Raw genomic sequence first — 17,525 nt, 5'->3', positions numbered from 1 at the left:
GACTCTTTGGTGATTTATCAGTCTTACACTGCACTTTGTGAGATTAGATTCAGAACTGTGACAGGAGTCTGAACTATAGTAGCTAAGAACCACGATTCGCGCCCTCGCGCGCGAAGCGGAGTTCGGACGGTCTACAGATATCCACGAAGGGCGCTCCGAATCCGAAAGCTCATTCGGCCCAAACGTGTCATGCACGGATGGGGCTCCGAATTCAGAGGCTTTTAACTTGGCCAATCGTGCCATCTGCGAAAGGCGCTCCGAATCTGGAGTCTTGTTCAATCCAAACGTGTCATGCATGGATGGGGCTCCGAATCCGGAGGCTTTTCACTTGGCCAATCGTGATATCTACGAAGGGCGCTCCGAATCCGAAGGCTCATTCGGCCCAAATGTGTCATGCATGAATAGGGCTCCGAATTCGGAGGCTTTTAACTTGGCCAATCGTGCCATCCACGAAGGGCGCTCCGAATCCGGATTCTTGTTTGGCCCAAACGTGTTACACACGGATGGGGCTCCGAATCCGGAGGCTTTTCACTTGGCAATCGTGATATCCACGAAGGGCGCTTTGAATCCTAAGGCTTATTCAGCCCAAACGTGTCATGCACGGATGGGGCTCCGAATTCGAAGGCTTTTAGCTTGGCCAATCGTGATATCCACGAAGGGCGCTCTAAATCCGGAGTCTTGTTCGGCCTAAACGTGTCATGCACAGATGGGGCTCTGAATTCGGAGGCTTTTAGCTTGGCCAACCGTGATATCCACGAAAGGCGCTCCGAATCCGGAGTCTTGTTCGACCCAAACGTGTCATGCACGGATGGGGCTCCGAATCCGGAGGCTTTTCACTTGACCAATCGTGATATCCACGAAGGGCGCTCCGAATCCGGAGGCTTATTCGGCCCAAATGTATCATGCACGGATGGGGCTCTGAATTCATAGGCTTTTAGCTTGGCCAATCGTGATATCCGCGAAAGGCACTCTGAATTCGGAGTCTTGTTCGGCCCAAATGTGTCATGCACGGATGGGGATCCGAATTCGGAGGCTTTTAACTTGGCGAATTCAATTTCTTGGTAAGGGAATAAGAAACTTTGCATTGTAAAAGTGAAATTTGTACACGATGAACATTCAAAACAAGTATCATGCCCCACAAGTCGGGTTAATAATAGAATTTACGCAAGTGCGTGGAGTTCCAAGGACGTGGCAGACTTCTCCCAGACATGTCTTTGAGCCGATATGCCCCTGTGCCGGCGATTGACTCAATCTGATAGAGGTTGTCCCAGTTGGGACCTAATTTTCCATCAGCCGGATTCCTAGCGGCTGGAAGTACTTTCTTCAAGACCAATTCTCCTGGTGCATATCGTCGTAGCTGAACTCGCTGATTATACGACTTAGCAAGCTGCTGTTGGTACCATGTCACGGATGCTAGGGCACGATCTCTTCGTTCTTCAATCAGAGTCAAATCCAGAGCCAGCATCATGTCATTTCGGCCCATATCAAAAACTTTTGATTTCAAGGTTGGGAGGCCGATCTCCAGGGGGATGATTGCCTGGGTTCCGAAGCATAAAGCGAACGACGTTTCCCCAGTGGATCGCCTCGAAGTAGTGCGATGAGCCTACAACACATTCGGCAATTCTTCGACCCATCTGCCTTTCGCTTTCTCCAACCTCTTTTTGATGCCGTCCAAAATGGTTTTGTTGGAGGCTTCAGCTTGACCATTGCTCTATGGATAGGCCAGGGTGGAGAAGTAGGACCGAACACCATACTTGCTGCACAATTCTCAGTAGACGTCGCAATCAAACTGGGTGCCGTTGTCGGAACTAAGTGCTCTTGGAATGCCGAATCGTGTTATGATATTTCTCCATACAAAACGCTTCACATCTGTGTCTTGAATGTGTGTTAGTGCCTCCGCTTCGACCCATTTTGTGAAGTAATCCGTCGCGACAATCAAAAATCGCTTGCTGCCGGGGCGCGAGGTAGTGGTTCGACAATGTCAAGTTCCCATTGGGTGAATGGCCAATGACTGGTTATAGAGCTTAACTCTTCAGTAGGCAAATGGGTTAAAGGGGAAAACTTCTAGCACTGTTCACATTTCTTGACGTGACACTCGACATCTGCTCTCATTGTCGGCCAGTAATATCCTCATGTCACAGCTCGATGAGCTAAAGAGCGTCCGCTAGAATGGGCTCCACAACTACCTTAATGAATTTCAGTCAAGAGTTCCTCGACTTTATCCGGATGAACGCATTCTAAGTATGGACCAGAAAGGGATTTCTTGTAGAGCTTTCCATGCGGATCCAAGTAATATCGCAGGGCTTTGTTTCGCAGCTTGTGTGCTTTTTCTTATCCGTCGGGAGCTGTTCAGAAAATGGGAATATAGCGATAGGGTCCATCCAACTCGGCTCTAACTCTATAACATTGATCTGGACTGACTCCGAAGGGCCGATGCTCGGTTTAGGGATGAACCCCACTTCAATTCTCCGTTTAATCTCTGAGTTGATGGTAGAGGCTAGGCAAGCCAAGGCGTCTGCATGTGTGTTCTGATCTCGGGTTATTTGGTTCAATTCTTGGTGGTCAAATTTTCCCAGCAAGGAACTCGCCGTTTTCATGTAAACTGTCATACGGTCGTTTTTGGCCGCGTATTCCCCCTTCAACTGATTGATGACCAACTTTGAGTCACAAAAGATAAACAAACACCGAACACCCAAGAGATGCGCATTCCGTAAGCCGGTTAGCAGTGCTTCATATTCGGCCTCGTTGTTTGATGCTTCAAAGCCGAGTTTGACTGCTTGCTCGATTATTGCCCCGTCAGGAGCCATGATCACTACACCCGCCCCACTGCCACATTGGTTGGATGATCCGTCATAGTACAACTGCCAAATGTCCCCCACGTAAATTCTCCAATTCAGCTTAGGTTGAATTTGATCAGACTTATAGCCGGTTGGCAGTGCTTCATATTCGGCCTCGTTGTTTGATGCTTCAAAGCCGAGTTTGACTGCTTGCTCGATTATTGCCCCGTCAGGAGCCATGATCACTACACCCGCCCCACTGCCACATTGGTTGGATGATCCGTCATAGTACAACTGCCAAATGTCCCCCACGTAAATTCTCCAATTCAGCTTAGGTTGAATTTGATCAGACTTATAGTCGGCGAGGCATCCAGTGAATTTGGCCACAAATTCGGCGAGCACTTGCCCCTTGATCGAGGTTCTGGGCAGAAATTGAATATCATACTGCCGAGTTCCAGAGCTCATTGTGAAACGCACCCTGATGCTTCTGCACTGGGGAGTACTGACCGGAGGGGGTAGTCCGTGAGTACCCCAATGAACTGCCCTTGAAAATAATGCATCAGTTTTCTTACTGCCATGACGAGAGCCAGGATGAGTTTCTCCAACGGAAGGTAACATGTTTCGGCATCAACCATTGCTTTGCTCACATAATAGACTGGCCGCTGCTCCCCAAGTTCTTCCTTTATCAGTACGGCGCTGATGGCCCGATCGGAAACGACCAGATATAAAATGAGCGGATCACCTACCGAAGGTGTTGTCAAAAATGGAACTGATCGGAGATAAGTCTTCAAATCGTTCAAAGTAGCTTCGCACTCGGAGGTCCATTCAAAAGTTTCACCTTGTCGAAGGGTATGAAAGAATTGTCGGCAGTGATCTGTGGAACGACTGATGAACCTGTTGAGTGCGACGGCCATCCCCATCAGCTTTTGAACCTCTTTGACCGACCGAGGGGAGTCGAGTTCAAGGATTGCTGTGATTTGCCTCGGGTTGGCTTCAATTCCGCGGTGGTTAACAATGAAGCCAAGGAATTTGCCGGATCCGATCCCGAATGCACATTTGGAGGCATTCAGCTTCATTTTGTGCTTGCTTAGAATGCCGAATGTCTCTTTCAGATCGGCCAGGTGGGTTTGCTCTTCTTTGGACTTGACCACCATTTCATCAATATACACTTCCATAGTATGGCCGAGTTGCTCCTTAAACATGGTGATGACTAGTCTTTGGTAAGTTGCCCCCGTATTCTTCAGCCCGAAATGCATAACCTTATAGCAATAGGTTCCTCTTGGGGTGAGGAATGCAGTTTTCTCCTAGTCCTCCGGATGCAAGGCAATTTGATAGTAGCCTCTGTAGGCATCCAAGAAGCTCATACATTGATGATGTGCGGTAGCATCTACGAGTTGGTCTATTCTGGAGAGGGGAAAGCAATCCTTGGGACAAGCTTTGTTTAAGTCCGTAAAATCCACACAAACACGCCAAGTCCCATTTTTCTTCTTTACAACCACAGTATTCGACAACCATGTGGGATAGGTCATTTCCCGGATTGCCCCGGCATCAAGCAACCGGTCAACTTCTTCAACAACGGCAATAGTGTGTTCTGCGGCTGACCGCCGGCTTTTCTGAATAATCGGTTTACATTTGGGATCAACATTTAAATGGTGTTGAGAAACAGATGGATCCACCCTCGGCATTTTATACGGCGACCACGCGAATACATCAAGGTTGCCGAGTAAGAAAGAGATTAGCTGCTGCCTGTCGACTTTATTCAGGGTAATGCTAACCATGAAGAACTTGTCAGGATTCCTGTCAATCTCAACTCGATCCAGGGCCTCGGTTGCCTTTTCACTTGGGGGCCGCCCAACATCGTCAAGGCTCTCTCGATCCGGCACCTCAATAGAATTCACTTCCAGCTCTCTTGGTGTTTTTACAGCAAGAAGATAACATGCTTGTGCTGATTTTTAGGAACTACGAATTTGTTCAATGCTGCGTTCAGTTGGGAAGCGAAGTAGTTGATGATAGGTGCTTGGCACGGCCTGCATGGTATGTAGCCAAGTTCGTCCCATGATGAGATTTTACGGTGAAGGAAGCTTGACAACCAAAAATTTCACATCCATTGATCGGGAGCCTGTTCAGACTGGAAGTGTGATTTTGCCCAACGGATATTCCGGATTAGCGTTGAAGCCGAATAATGGATAATGGACTGGAGATAGGTCCGACTCAGTGAAGCCGAGTTTGACGAAGGTCTTGTAGTACATAACTTCTGAAGTGCTCCCATGGTCAATGAGAACACGTTCAACGGTGAATCGGTTTATGCGTAGTTCAATGACCAAGGAATCAATGTGGGGGAGCATTACACCGGCCAGATCTGAATCATCGAAGGTGATACTCGCAGCTTCATGGGGCCGTTTCGCTGGAGTGATCTGCTTATGTGGCTTTGGATGCAACTGGATTGTGTGTACGGCGGATGTTATCAGCAAGCTGTATATCATATGGATTACGCCGAGCGGAGGTCAATCTTGCCGTAAAGCAACTGTTTTGGTTGAGTTGTTCTTGCAGACGTGTTGCTTAAGTCGACCGTCTTGTACCAACTCCTCAAGGTGGTCATTCAGAGCATAGCAGCTGTCGGTATCATGACCGTGGTCTCTGTGACATTTGCACCGCCTATCCCGTCTCCTCGTGTTGGGAGGTCCCACCATCTTGGGCGGCCATTTGAAGAACAACATATGTTGAACTTTAGACATAACCGTGCTGATCGACTCCGACAACTTTGTATATTTCTTATCTGCGCGCCTTATGCGCCTGCTATCCACTTGAAGTTGCTCATTAGCCCGATGAGGACATTGGTCATTTGATCGGCGTGAATCTCGTCTTCTGTCTCGTTTAGTCCAATTTCGTGGTTCAGGGCTCCGTGATGGAACAAAATTTATCGGCTGAACGATTTCAGATCGGACCGTCTTATTGGCCTTGTGCCCGAGTTTGACCCGCAAAGCGTCATCTTCCACTTTGCAGTATTCCTCGACTTTCTTCATTAATGACCAGACTGTTTTAGGGGGCCTCCTGGTCAAGGAACTGCGGAGGGCACTATCAGGATGCAACCCTATTTTAAAGGCGGTGATGGCCATGGAGTCATTGCAGGCATCATCGACGAGATTAAAGCATTCCCAATATCGCGCCGAATACGCACGTAAGGTTTCCCCTGGCTGGATTTGCATTGCCCAGAGAGAATCGGCTTGCTTCGGCTGGACCTCATTGGTGATGAACCTTGCTCGGAAGGATTTTTGACATTGATGGAAACTCTTAATCGATGTCGGTTCCAATTTGTAATACCATCTGACGGCCAGCGGTCCCAAACTGCTAGGAAATATTTGGCACATGAGGGCCTCATCATCTGCATGCAGCATCATGGCTTGCTTATAATGACGGATGTGATCAGTAGGATCTGATTTCCCGTCATATAGGGTGAACGATGGGGCTTTGAACTTTTTGGATAGTATTACCCTTGCAATCCGTCGCACAAAGGGATCATGTTGGTCCTCTTTGTCTGAATCATTTCTTCTGCGCTTATTTCGTGCACGCAGACTTCCTTCAGAAGAGCTGGAGACTTCGACTCGTCCCTTCTTTGCAGGTTCTGGGGATGATGAGTCAGAATCATTGCCACTATCGTGCCTCCGAACTCGAGGTCGTTGACCGTCCTTTCTCAGAGGTCGGCCTTGGTCTTGGCGCGCAGCTTGTTGGGATTTTGCCACCTCCAGGGTCAAATCCTGTTGAAGATGCTCATTCTCAGCCATCATGTTTTCTAACCTCTGTTCGTTTTGCTTCGCTTGATCCATAATCGCTTGCATTGTCTCATGCACTGAAGTCGAAGGTGAGTCGAAGTTCAGGGCCCTTCGTGCAGCAATATTCTCTGGTCCAAGCATATTGCTTGGAGTGGTATCATCTCGTGGTGTAAGGTCGTCAACGACTACCGGAGGATCTTCTGTCACGTCCGCTATGGATATGCAGGAGTATTCCCACAGGCGGCGCCAACTGTGGAGGAGTGGTTCGGAAATACTCTTCGGATCCTAGAGGGCGCTTGTGATCCTCAGCTAGTCACCTGAAAAAGAATGAACACTCCGGTCGGGGGTGCCAGAATTAGCACTCTGACGAATAAGTCAGTATCCACTCTCTTGGTTGCTTATATCTTAAGTTATACGTACTTGTTCTCACATACCCAGTGTTAGCTAACACTCTCCTTATTTATAGTTGTCCTTGATGTTGACGGTTGGGCCCACTTTTCTTCCAATGAATAATCCTTCATTCGGCTAACTGTTCGTATTCGGCCAGGTCTACAGCTAATTATTCGGCTGATCTGGTTATTCAGCCTTTATCCCTCCAGGATGGAGCCGTGTAATTCACAACTTGGTTTCTCTCTTCAATCTATTCGGCCTCCGTGCGTAATAGAATTTATTCGACCCCCACACAACCTAATTCAGTTCGCCTAAACAAACATGGTTGTAGTGTATTACGAGTACTATTTTAATAATTTAAATTATTTTAATCAAATTAGGTTTAAAGTCTTATTAAATAGGATCAATTATATATAAACAAAAATTATTCGACTCTATCAAAGGTTATTTAGTTATTTAAATTAAAGAGATTTATATCTCTATTTACTACACTTGTCCACGTCAATTTAGGTTTATCCCTTCTCCTAACGCTTCTCTCTACTATCACTGTATTGCATCTTTTCACTATTATCTCTATTGGTCTTTGTTGTATATGACTAAATTATCTCAATCTATTCTCTTTCAACTTGTCTTCTATCGATGTTACTTTTACTGATTCACGAATATACACATTCCTAACGTTGTCTTTTCTAATCTTGGCACACATTCACCTTAGCATCTTCATCTCAAAAACGCTTATCTTATATGCATGTTGTTTTTTAGTTACCCAACATTCTGTCACATACAACATCGCTAGTCTAATGGTCGTTCTACATAACTGTCCTTTTAATTTATTAGGTACTCGTTTATCACACAGTACCTTAGACGCACTCCTCCACTTAAGTCACCTTGCCTTAATTCTATGGACTACATCTTCTTTAATCTCCCCCAACCGTTGTAATAATTGATTCTAAATAACGAAAATGTTCACTCTTATATAGTTATTCGTTCTTGTTACAACCCAAACTTGCCTCTGTAGGTTTAGTGTCGTAACCGGCTAGTAATCTGTGATTACCAAAGGCCTGCTTAACAATAATGACAATAACACAATAATATGGGGCTAGCAAAAGCCAATCACATATAAAAAATAATGTCCAATGAGCTGTGAGGACTTAAATGAACAAAATAACTCTCATATGTTTATATATACACAAACACTTAAGTCCATAAAACACTTATACACAAATTAGCGAATCAGATAGGTTTAATTTTCATTCTAACCTATCTGTTCAAACAATACAAGTCAATAAATCTCATAACAATCAATAACACTTAATCACATAATTAACATGTAGGAACATAATTAGTAGTTCCAATTAAGGCTCAATTCAATCACAGACAATTTTAATAAACTGAATTAATTTTCAATTAAACTTTCCAAATTGCTCTAAAAATTCTCATGAGCCCATCCATGTACTCAATTTCAATTTGTGCACCCAATAAGATTGTCGATTTCAGTTTCAAAGTTATAACCTTAATAGGTAATTTTCCAATTTGGACATATATGCACAAATTAAATTACTAGGCACTTAGTTCAATTAAAATTAACACATAATTAATTAATTAAAATCACGATTAGCATATCTGGGTCGTCACAGTCCTTAATTTTCACTTCTCCTCTGTTTTTATTACGACTATTACTAAAATTGCACTCGATCTACTCTATCTCAATTCTACTTATCCAAAAAATTTTAGATTTAAGTGTCTCTCTCAAAGCCTCAACTTAAGCAAAAAGATAAAGACTTAAGGTTGATCCTTGGTATAATCCCATAATAATTAGAAATTCACTTGTCTCTCCAGCCAGTGATCTACTAGTAGTCACCACACCTTCATACATGTCTCTAATCACATCAATGTAGCCTTTTGTCATCATTTTCTTCTCTAACACCCACTTATATCTCGAGACACTCTATCATATGTTTTCTCAAGACCGACAAAAACCATATGAATGTTTTTTTTCTTCTCTCTATTTTTTTCTATTACTTTCCTCAAAATATAGATCGCTTCCATTGTTGACCTATCGAGCATAAATCCAAATTAATTCTCTGACACCACTGTTATATCTTGCAATCAACGTTCCATCACTCTCTCCTACACATTCATTATATGATATATCAGCCTGATTCCTTTATAATTGTTGCAATTCTTGACATCTCCTTTATTCTTATAGATTGACACTAAAATACTCTTTCTCTACTCCTCTGCCATTTTCTTAGTAAATAAAATTTTGCTAATTAACCTAGTCAACTAAACAACCCTCTTCTTACCCAAACATTTTCAAGTTTCAATAGGGATTTCATCGAGTCCTAAACCCTTATTCGATTTCATATTCTTAAGTGCAATCTCCACTTCAAAGTTCTTAATCTTGCAATAGAACTTGTAATCTTAGTTTTCATTATTACTGTCTATTTCTTCCTCTTTTGACCTTCCATCATATTTCTCATTTAACTTCTCAAAATAGTTCTTCCACCTCTATTAATCTTTTCATCCTTCACTAACACCTTAGAATCCTCACTCTTGATGCATTTAACCTGATTAAAATCTCTTTTTTTCTTCATTCTTATCTTGTCATGTGTAAACATGTCAAACTTAAACACCTTTCTAAGTTAATTAACTTTTTAAATTAAACTTGAATATATTTTTTAAGTAAAGTTAATTAGACATTAATAACCATATGATCGAAAATAGATGGTTTATTTTCAAAATCTATGTCATCCATTTTTTAAAAGTAAATGTAATCTGGTTATATAATTATTAATTTATGATCAACTTAATTTTTTACATAAATATTCTACTTAATAAGCCTTATAAAATAAACCAAGATGACCATGCCCAACAATACTTTTCCAATTAAATGCCCAATCGGATAGAATCCAATACTTTTACTTCAACTTTTATTTTAAACCGTTGGATTACGACAGTAAAACCATAACAGGGTATCCTCAACTGAGCCATTAAGCTAGTTTGGCATGTTTAGAAAAATTCAAAAAGTTAAAAAGTCACTATCTTATTTAAGTCACATCATCTTATTTAAGTCACATCACCTCTCTAACATATCACTTCAAACCCAACCCATATTTCATAAAAAGTCAAAAAGTGCACTTATTTAGATCATCCCAAACAATCCCTAAATGCCACCTAGTGAATGATATCGTCAAATGAGCTTACAAAAGTCACAGAACGCAGGCTATAGTGAAAAAACTAGATCTTCACAAACGCAGAGGACAGCTGATGTGTTATTTTGATTGCAAAGATTACAAAGAAACATGTTTACATTTTCTTCCCTTCCAAATAACTTCTTTTTATTTTAACACATTAATAAATAAACAAACAAGAACTAAGGAGTTGTTTGGAGTGTCCTAAATAAGTGCACTTTTTGTCTTTTTAGACTAAAAAGTTGAGGAAAAAATATGAATGTTTAGATTAACTTTTTGACTTTTTATGAAAAAATGTGTATTAAAAAATTATATTAATAAGTGTGTAGGAGAAGATAGGATAAAGAGATGGTACGGATTGGCAGTGGACCGGCAAGGTGAGTAGATGACGAAATTTTGTCTAGTTTGTGGTCTTTGATTCGATGGTGTTGTTTGGCCCGTGAGGGCCCACCACGGGTCCCTTTTTTCTAATCGGAACCGTTCAATGTGTAAAACTCGTCGAGTATTATATGCTTATAAAAAATCACATTGATTGGATATTGATAGCTATCTGATTGTGTTAGTTTTTCTTATTAACTGTCCTAAATAACACTATCTACTTTTATACAAAACTGATTTACTTATGTAGTTAGTGATATCCGATAGAAGTGATTTTTTATAAGCATATAGTACTAGACGAGTTCTACATATTGAACGATTCAGATTATCAAAACGGGACCCGTAGTGGGCCCCCACGGGTCCAACTTTACCATCTAATTTAGTTAATATTCTACTACAAATTTTTTTTCTCTGTCAACGGCTGACAACATCGCGTCAATACATCATTTGGGCCAACTTTTTTATTTGTATTAATATTTATATATTAATTTTTTAATATTTTTTTGGGTGAACAGTGGTAACTTTTTAACTTTTTGGATAATTTTTTAACTTTTTTGATTTTTCTAAGGTTGTCACACTTGGCCTAAGTAAGAGTTATAACTTGGAGGAAACACCAGAATCAGATAATGCAAGCTTGATCAATTCTTTTCTCAACACCTTGCCAGGAGCATTTTTAGGTATTGAATCAATGAATAATACTCTACTTATTTTCTTGTATGGAGCCACCCACAACAGATTTATTTAAAATGCAAGTCTCATAGAAAAAATAAAAAATAAAAAATAAAAAATGGTGGTTAAATGGAGGCTAGTTACTATTTGTTGTCCTAGATAATCATGTTGGTGTTGATCTTAAACTATTCACGGTCGTTCACATATAAAAAAAAGACTTGAAATTTCACCTTATTGAGGATGCAAATTCATATTTTTCAATGTAGATGGCCATGAATAGTTAAGACAAAAACTAAATATTTAGGTTCACTACATGTTCTACCTGTCTGGCAATAAAATCCTTGATCTGTGATTCATCAATAGTGCTCTCAGGTTGTCTTACAACAAAGGCCATGGGTACTTGACCTGCTTCCTCATCTGGGTACCTGCAAATTTCATCACCCATTATATCAATAACCCAACCATTAAGCATAATTTGTAGCAATATAAAAGGATTGGGTCTATCTCCGGTCCATCCAATGGAATGGTCCGGTTTGGTTATGTAAGCCTGCCGCAGAACATATTTTAAATATCAGTTCCACTACTATTTTAAGTCCATATAGGTAGATCATTTATGAAAAAGTCAAATTAATCTAATAATCATTACCACATGATTTGTACTAATATACTAATATTTTAAGCAGTAACACAACAAACTAAGTAGAGAATAAACTCACGGAACCACGGCAGCATCAACAATATGTGGATGGGTTTGAAGTAGATTTTCCAGCTCCACTGGAGCAACCTATTTGTACATGCAAATACACGGCACACACAAACAGACACAATGTGAATATTCAAAGGAAGAAAAATATGTGGCGGATGCTAACCAAGATTGAATAGTACTTATTGCTTTACCAATACTTGCAAAAATAAAAATAGTAATAAGATTTGTATTGCATTATTGCACATGAGAGGGTAATTTTTGGGAAAATTGGGCCGAGCTTCGAGTTGGGTTTTGAGGCCCAAAACGCAGAGGACTAAGTAAAAAGGCCGTACTGAATACTCCGGCCTAGAGGGCAAGGTTACTCCGGCCTTGGGGAGACAAAGTTACTTCGGCCCAAGGAGGTGAGTTTATTCCGGCTCAAGAAGAGATAGTTGCTTCGGCCCAAGGAAGAGTAAGGCTACTCCGGTCCAGAGACAACTCGGAGTAGGGCCGGTCTTAGAGTTAGTCCGGTCGTGACACAATCTGGTTAGGTCGGTCAGAACTTGTTACTTGGAAGTTTGAACTAAGCACATCAAGGTTGAACAGGGCAGCCGAAGTAAAGAGTTGGAGGAGAAGACCGAGCTAAGGATAGTTCGGCCCTCTGCGGCTCGGTATAGCCAATTTTACTTCGGTCAAATGGAAGTTCGGCCATAAAGAAAACCATCCCACTTGGTTTAAGCAGTGGGGGAGGGTGTAAAAGGATAAGCATTATCCTTAGGAGAATGAATCCTAGGAGGACTCTATATGGAGAAATACAAGTCCTACTAGGATTGTGCCATATGAAACTTATAAAAGCTCACAAGCATCACCTTGGAGGAGGTAATTGAACACAATCTTTCTGAGAACTTAGAGCTTTGTCTATTTGTCAAGTTTTCTGACTTAGGCATCGGAGAGGTTTCCGGCACACACCCGCCGGCTAGCTCACGTTTGTGTTTTCAGGTGACAAAGCGACGTCGTACGGAGGAGCGTGGACTTGGTCAACAGGATTATACGAGGAGAATTATTTCCTCCCCGTACAGCATACATAACCTGATAGCCTTTGTATTTGATTAACTCCTTTAGACGGTCCACCACCTATAAGAATCCTTCGTTGTCAAAATAACAGATGTCCCCAGTTCTTAACCATCCCTCTGAATCCATAATCGCTGCAGTTGCTTCTTTGTCATTAACGTAGCCTTAAACAAAAATCACAAACAACCTATGAGAAACTCGTTTGTAAAATCTGCATCTTACATTTTGTTTTCTGACACTTTTGTAAGTACTTGTGTGGGTGCTGTTATTTGTACCCACAAAACTTTCAAGTTCACTCACATTCTAAACACATTCACTTTCTAAATTAAAAATTTTGTGGTGGAAATTGTGCCTAAAAGGGTAAAAATGAGATCACCTTTCATTATGTATGGGCCTTCAACCCGGTCTCAACGTCTACAATTTTGGCTTGGCAATATGGCATCAGACGGCCGGATGACCCTAAAATTTGAGTCCGGATCCTCTCCAGCCAAAAGTCCCTCCTGTCCTCCGGTCAAGGGCCACGATTTGGCCACGTGGCCCTTTGAAGATCTACGGCTCAGATAAAAAAAAAAGAATTTCGTTTCTCTGAAATGGAAGAAGAACGGAGGATGCATTTTTTTTTTCTTTTTTCCTGCTTTTTTCTGATGCAGATATTTTGGAAGAAGAAAAAGAAGAAAAGTCAAGATGATGAAAATTTGTAGATCCGGATCTGCAGAGGAATTTTTTTTTTGTTGTTGATGAAGATGATGATGATGTTGAAGATGATGAAGATTTGATGCGTTTTTTCTGCAGATGATCTTGATGATCTTCAATGGATAGATGATGAAGGTGTTGAAGATGATGTTAAAGATGTTCAGATTGTTTTTAGATGATCTGAATATATATGCAGATTTCTGAAAAACAATGGATAGATGATCTTCAAGAATATATATTGATGATCTTCAAAGATTTTTGAACACAGAAATCTGCATCAAAACAAAAAAAAAATTCTGCAGATTTTTCGGCAGATATTGATGATCTTCAAGAAAAAAATTTTATGCAGATTTGAAATCTGATTTTTTTTATAGATTTACTCACAGATCTGTATTGAAAATATCAATTTAAAAAAAAACGGAATTGAAATGTTGAGGGGAATAATCAATTAAGTTTGAAGAAGTTTGAAGATGATATTGATGTTCAAATTTTGAAGTTTGAACTTTGAAGATGATGCTCAAATTTTATCAATTAAGATTGATGTTCAAATCTGATCTTGAAGATTTTTTTTAGCGTTTGATAAAATTTGAACATCTTTAGATGATCTGAATAATCAATTAAGTTTGAAGATGATATTGATGATGTTCAGATTTTTTTTTAGATGATTTGAAGAAGTTTTTGGTGAAAAACGAAATTCCTTTTTTTTTTTTTTTTAATCTGAGCCGTAGATCTTCAAAGGGCCACGTGGCCAAATCGTGGCCCTTGACCGGAGGACCGGAGGGATCCTTTGGCTGGAGAGGATCCGGACTCCTAAAATTTGGCTTTCAATTGGACCCATCGTTCGCGATACTCCGCCAGTTGATTCTGTCAGACCATATGACTAGATGCATAGTGAATCATGAATATCATTAGCAGCCCATCAAAATCCGTGGAAAACATGTCATTTTTCATGATTTGATGAAAATGTTAAAAATAAAAACCAAGGAGAAATTCATGCAAGTGAGAAATGGAACATAAATCTCCCGTGTAACGGGATTGTATGTATTATTTATTTCTTTTCAAATATGAGCTATTAAAGAAGAGTAGAAATCAATTAAATTAAGAAAACAATTATATGTGATGAAAATGAAATGAGAATAATTGTTGACTAATAACATTAGTATTAGAGTTAATTCGCGTAATCCAATCCGCCCATCTTGATACTAGTCGACAGGTTGACATATCTTCTTTATTTTGAAGCTTGGATTCTCTGGCGTTGAGTCAAGTTGGCCCTTGCTTGGGCTTAGTAGACGGATTTGGTAATCCTAATGTTTATTTTTAAAATTTATTATTCATGCAAAACAATTAAAATAATTAAATAATTATATATTTGAATTATATTTTCATTACAAAAATTAAGTAATTATTTTTAAAATTATAATTATTATCTATAACTACATATCAATTATTTTAATTTTTTATATGAATATTTTATTCTCAATAAATGACTTAAATCACTTGAGTTTGACTTCAAAATAAGCCCACTAAGCTCATAGATTTCTCAAGATGGATGCCTAACTCCAACTGACTAATTTATGTACATAAAATCCACACACAAAATAAGACACAACGCTGAGGCTCACATAAAAGGGTCCTGTCTCATTTTATGCTTATGTGTTACTGACATTATTCAACTCCAAACCCTTATTATTATTATTATTATTATTATTATTATTATTATTATTATTATATATTTGTTGCACTCCAGTATCAACTGCCAGGGATACTAACGACTAACCTGCGCTACTAGCACCCCGGGAAACCTCTTCTTAAACCTCTCAATCACGGCGTTCGGCAGCGGAGCTCCACTGCACGCCACCAACTCCAGCGAGCTCAAATCGTGGCCGCCGTCCATCAAATCACCCTTTCTCACCATCGCAACAATAACAGGTGGGGCCAAGGCCACTTGTGTGACCCTAAACTTATCAATCGCTCTGATCATCATCCCTACATCAAACCTCCCAATACACACCAAACTCTCCCCCATGGCCACCGCCCTCAAACACAACAGAAATCCGTACACGTGGAAGTACGGAACCGCACAGAAACTAACCGCCAGCGAAAATCTCACCGGACGAGAAGCTTGCGATCCGGCCAACGACGATATGAAGTTCCGGTGACTCAGTTCCACGCCTTTGGATTTGCCGGTAGTTCCCGAGGAGTAGAGAATCGCCGCCTTATCGGACTGAGAAACGCTAATTCGGTGAAATTTTCGAGTTCGATTCGTCATCATGGACTCGAACTCCGGCGAATCGAGAATAATCGTACGGTGGAGAAGTGAGGGGAGATTGTGAGCGGTGTCGGAGATAGTGAAGGCGATAACCGGTTTCGAGAGGTCGATTTGGCGAGAAATTTCGGATTTGGAGCTAGTCGGATTGGAAGTAGAGACGGTATCGCCGAGAGAGATCAGAGAGAGGTAGAGAATCGGGATTTGAACTGAATTCGGGGAGAGAACAAAGGCGGAGTGGCCATTGGAGAGTCCGATTTGGTGGTGAAGAGAGGCGGCTAGGGTTTTGGTACGGGTTACGACATCGGGATAGGGAATGCGGCGGCGGGTGGCGGCGTCGATGAGTGCAGCGGTGGTTTCCGGTGAGGAGGGAGAGTTTTGGAGGAGGAGAGAGAAAACGAAGTCGGTGATGGAAAGAGAGGTAGTTTCGGGAGGGAGGAGACTGTGGGGTCTGATGCTGTGGTAGGTTTTGGTCTCCGAGCAGAAACCACTGTTCGGATCAATGGAAGAAGAAGATGGATTAGGATTTAGGGATGCGGATTGGATGCGCCATTTTTTGGGGCTGTGCGTGTATTGTTTGGATTTTGAATTTTTATGAAAGTATAATGTTGAAGGAGTTGCATCTCCAACGGTTCACCTAATGTTTCATCAAATCTGAGTTAAAAAATTGTCATTTTCTTAATTTGATACTTCACGCTCCAATGGTTCACCTTCATCAAATCTCATTCAAGACAACCGGATGGTCGACCGGTTAGAGGAAATTTTTTTTTTTTTTAACCTTTCTGAACTGTTTGAACCAACCACTGAACTGTTTGAACCAACCAACGTGAACTGACCGATGTGAACTGGTAGGGGGCGACCAGTTGGTTGACCGGCCGGTCGACCGGTAATCTTTATTTATTTTTTATTTTTTATTTTTTGATTTCCCTCCATTTCTGGTCCTAATTCTTTTCCTATTTGTTTTTCCCTCCATTGGTTTACCCGTAATAATTATTTTCTTCTAAAATTTCATATAAACACATTATTATTTATATGCCAGACAACTCCACAAGGATCATAGCTTAAACACAAGGATTATATCTTAAACAAAACAGAGGATAATGGATACTTTGAAATCCATGATATTTACTTCATTTTCATCCTCTTCTTCTTCCTCCTCCTCTAATAAGGAGTCTGATGATGAATATATGATCACACTTTTAGCAGCTTATGAGCAAAATACCAGTAGTATGCTTCAGATTCTTAAGTCAAGTGATAGCTCAAAGAAAATAGGGGGTTCTGTTGTAGCTCACAAGTATATACGCAGAGATAAAAGGCAAGGTCATGGCAGATTGTTTGCAGATTATTTTGCTGCAAATCCAGTGTATTCAGCTACAATATTTCGGAGACATTTTCAAATGCGTCGTCCTTTGTATTTACGAATTTTGAATGCAATCGAAGCACACAATTCATATTTTATTCAAAAACAAGATGCAACTCATGTAGTTGGATTATCTGCCCTACAAAAAATGACTTCAGTGATGAGAATATTATCATACGGTGTCGCAGCAGATGCAGTTGATGGTTACATACGTATTGGGAAAAGCACTGCGATTCAAAGTTTGCAACAATTTTGTTATTCAGTGATTGAAA

The 17,525-nt window shown here is 40.8% G+C and overlaps 1 protein-coding gene across 1 annotated transcript; it reads right to left on the bottom strand.

Annotated features, from left to right (window-relative positions):
- Nucleotides 1-11,098: 11,098 nt before the first annotated feature.
- LOC114278961 (4-coumarate--CoA ligase-like 9) lies at nucleotides 11,099-16,619 on the bottom strand. The gene is given in 8 exon segments (XM_082881562.1): nucleotides 11,099-11,236; nucleotides 11,502-11,603; nucleotides 11,895-11,962; nucleotides 12,953-13,151; nucleotides 13,336-13,390; nucleotides 14,435-14,507; nucleotides 15,405-16,516; nucleotides 16,604-16,619. Coding segments are annotated over 8 exon segments (1,758 nt in total). The 3' UTR covers nucleotides 11,099-11,103.
- Nucleotides 16,620-17,525: the final 906 nt, after the last annotated feature.

The sequence above is a fragment of the Camellia sinensis genome, chromosome 7 (assembly GCF_055761805.1).
Source record: "Camellia sinensis isolate YWXY chromosome 7, ASM5576180v1, whole genome shotgun sequence".
Lineage (NCBI taxonomy): Eukaryota > Viridiplantae > Streptophyta > Magnoliopsida > Ericales > Theaceae > Camellia > Camellia sinensis.
This window is presented reverse-complemented; position numbering and strand designations above follow the sequence as displayed.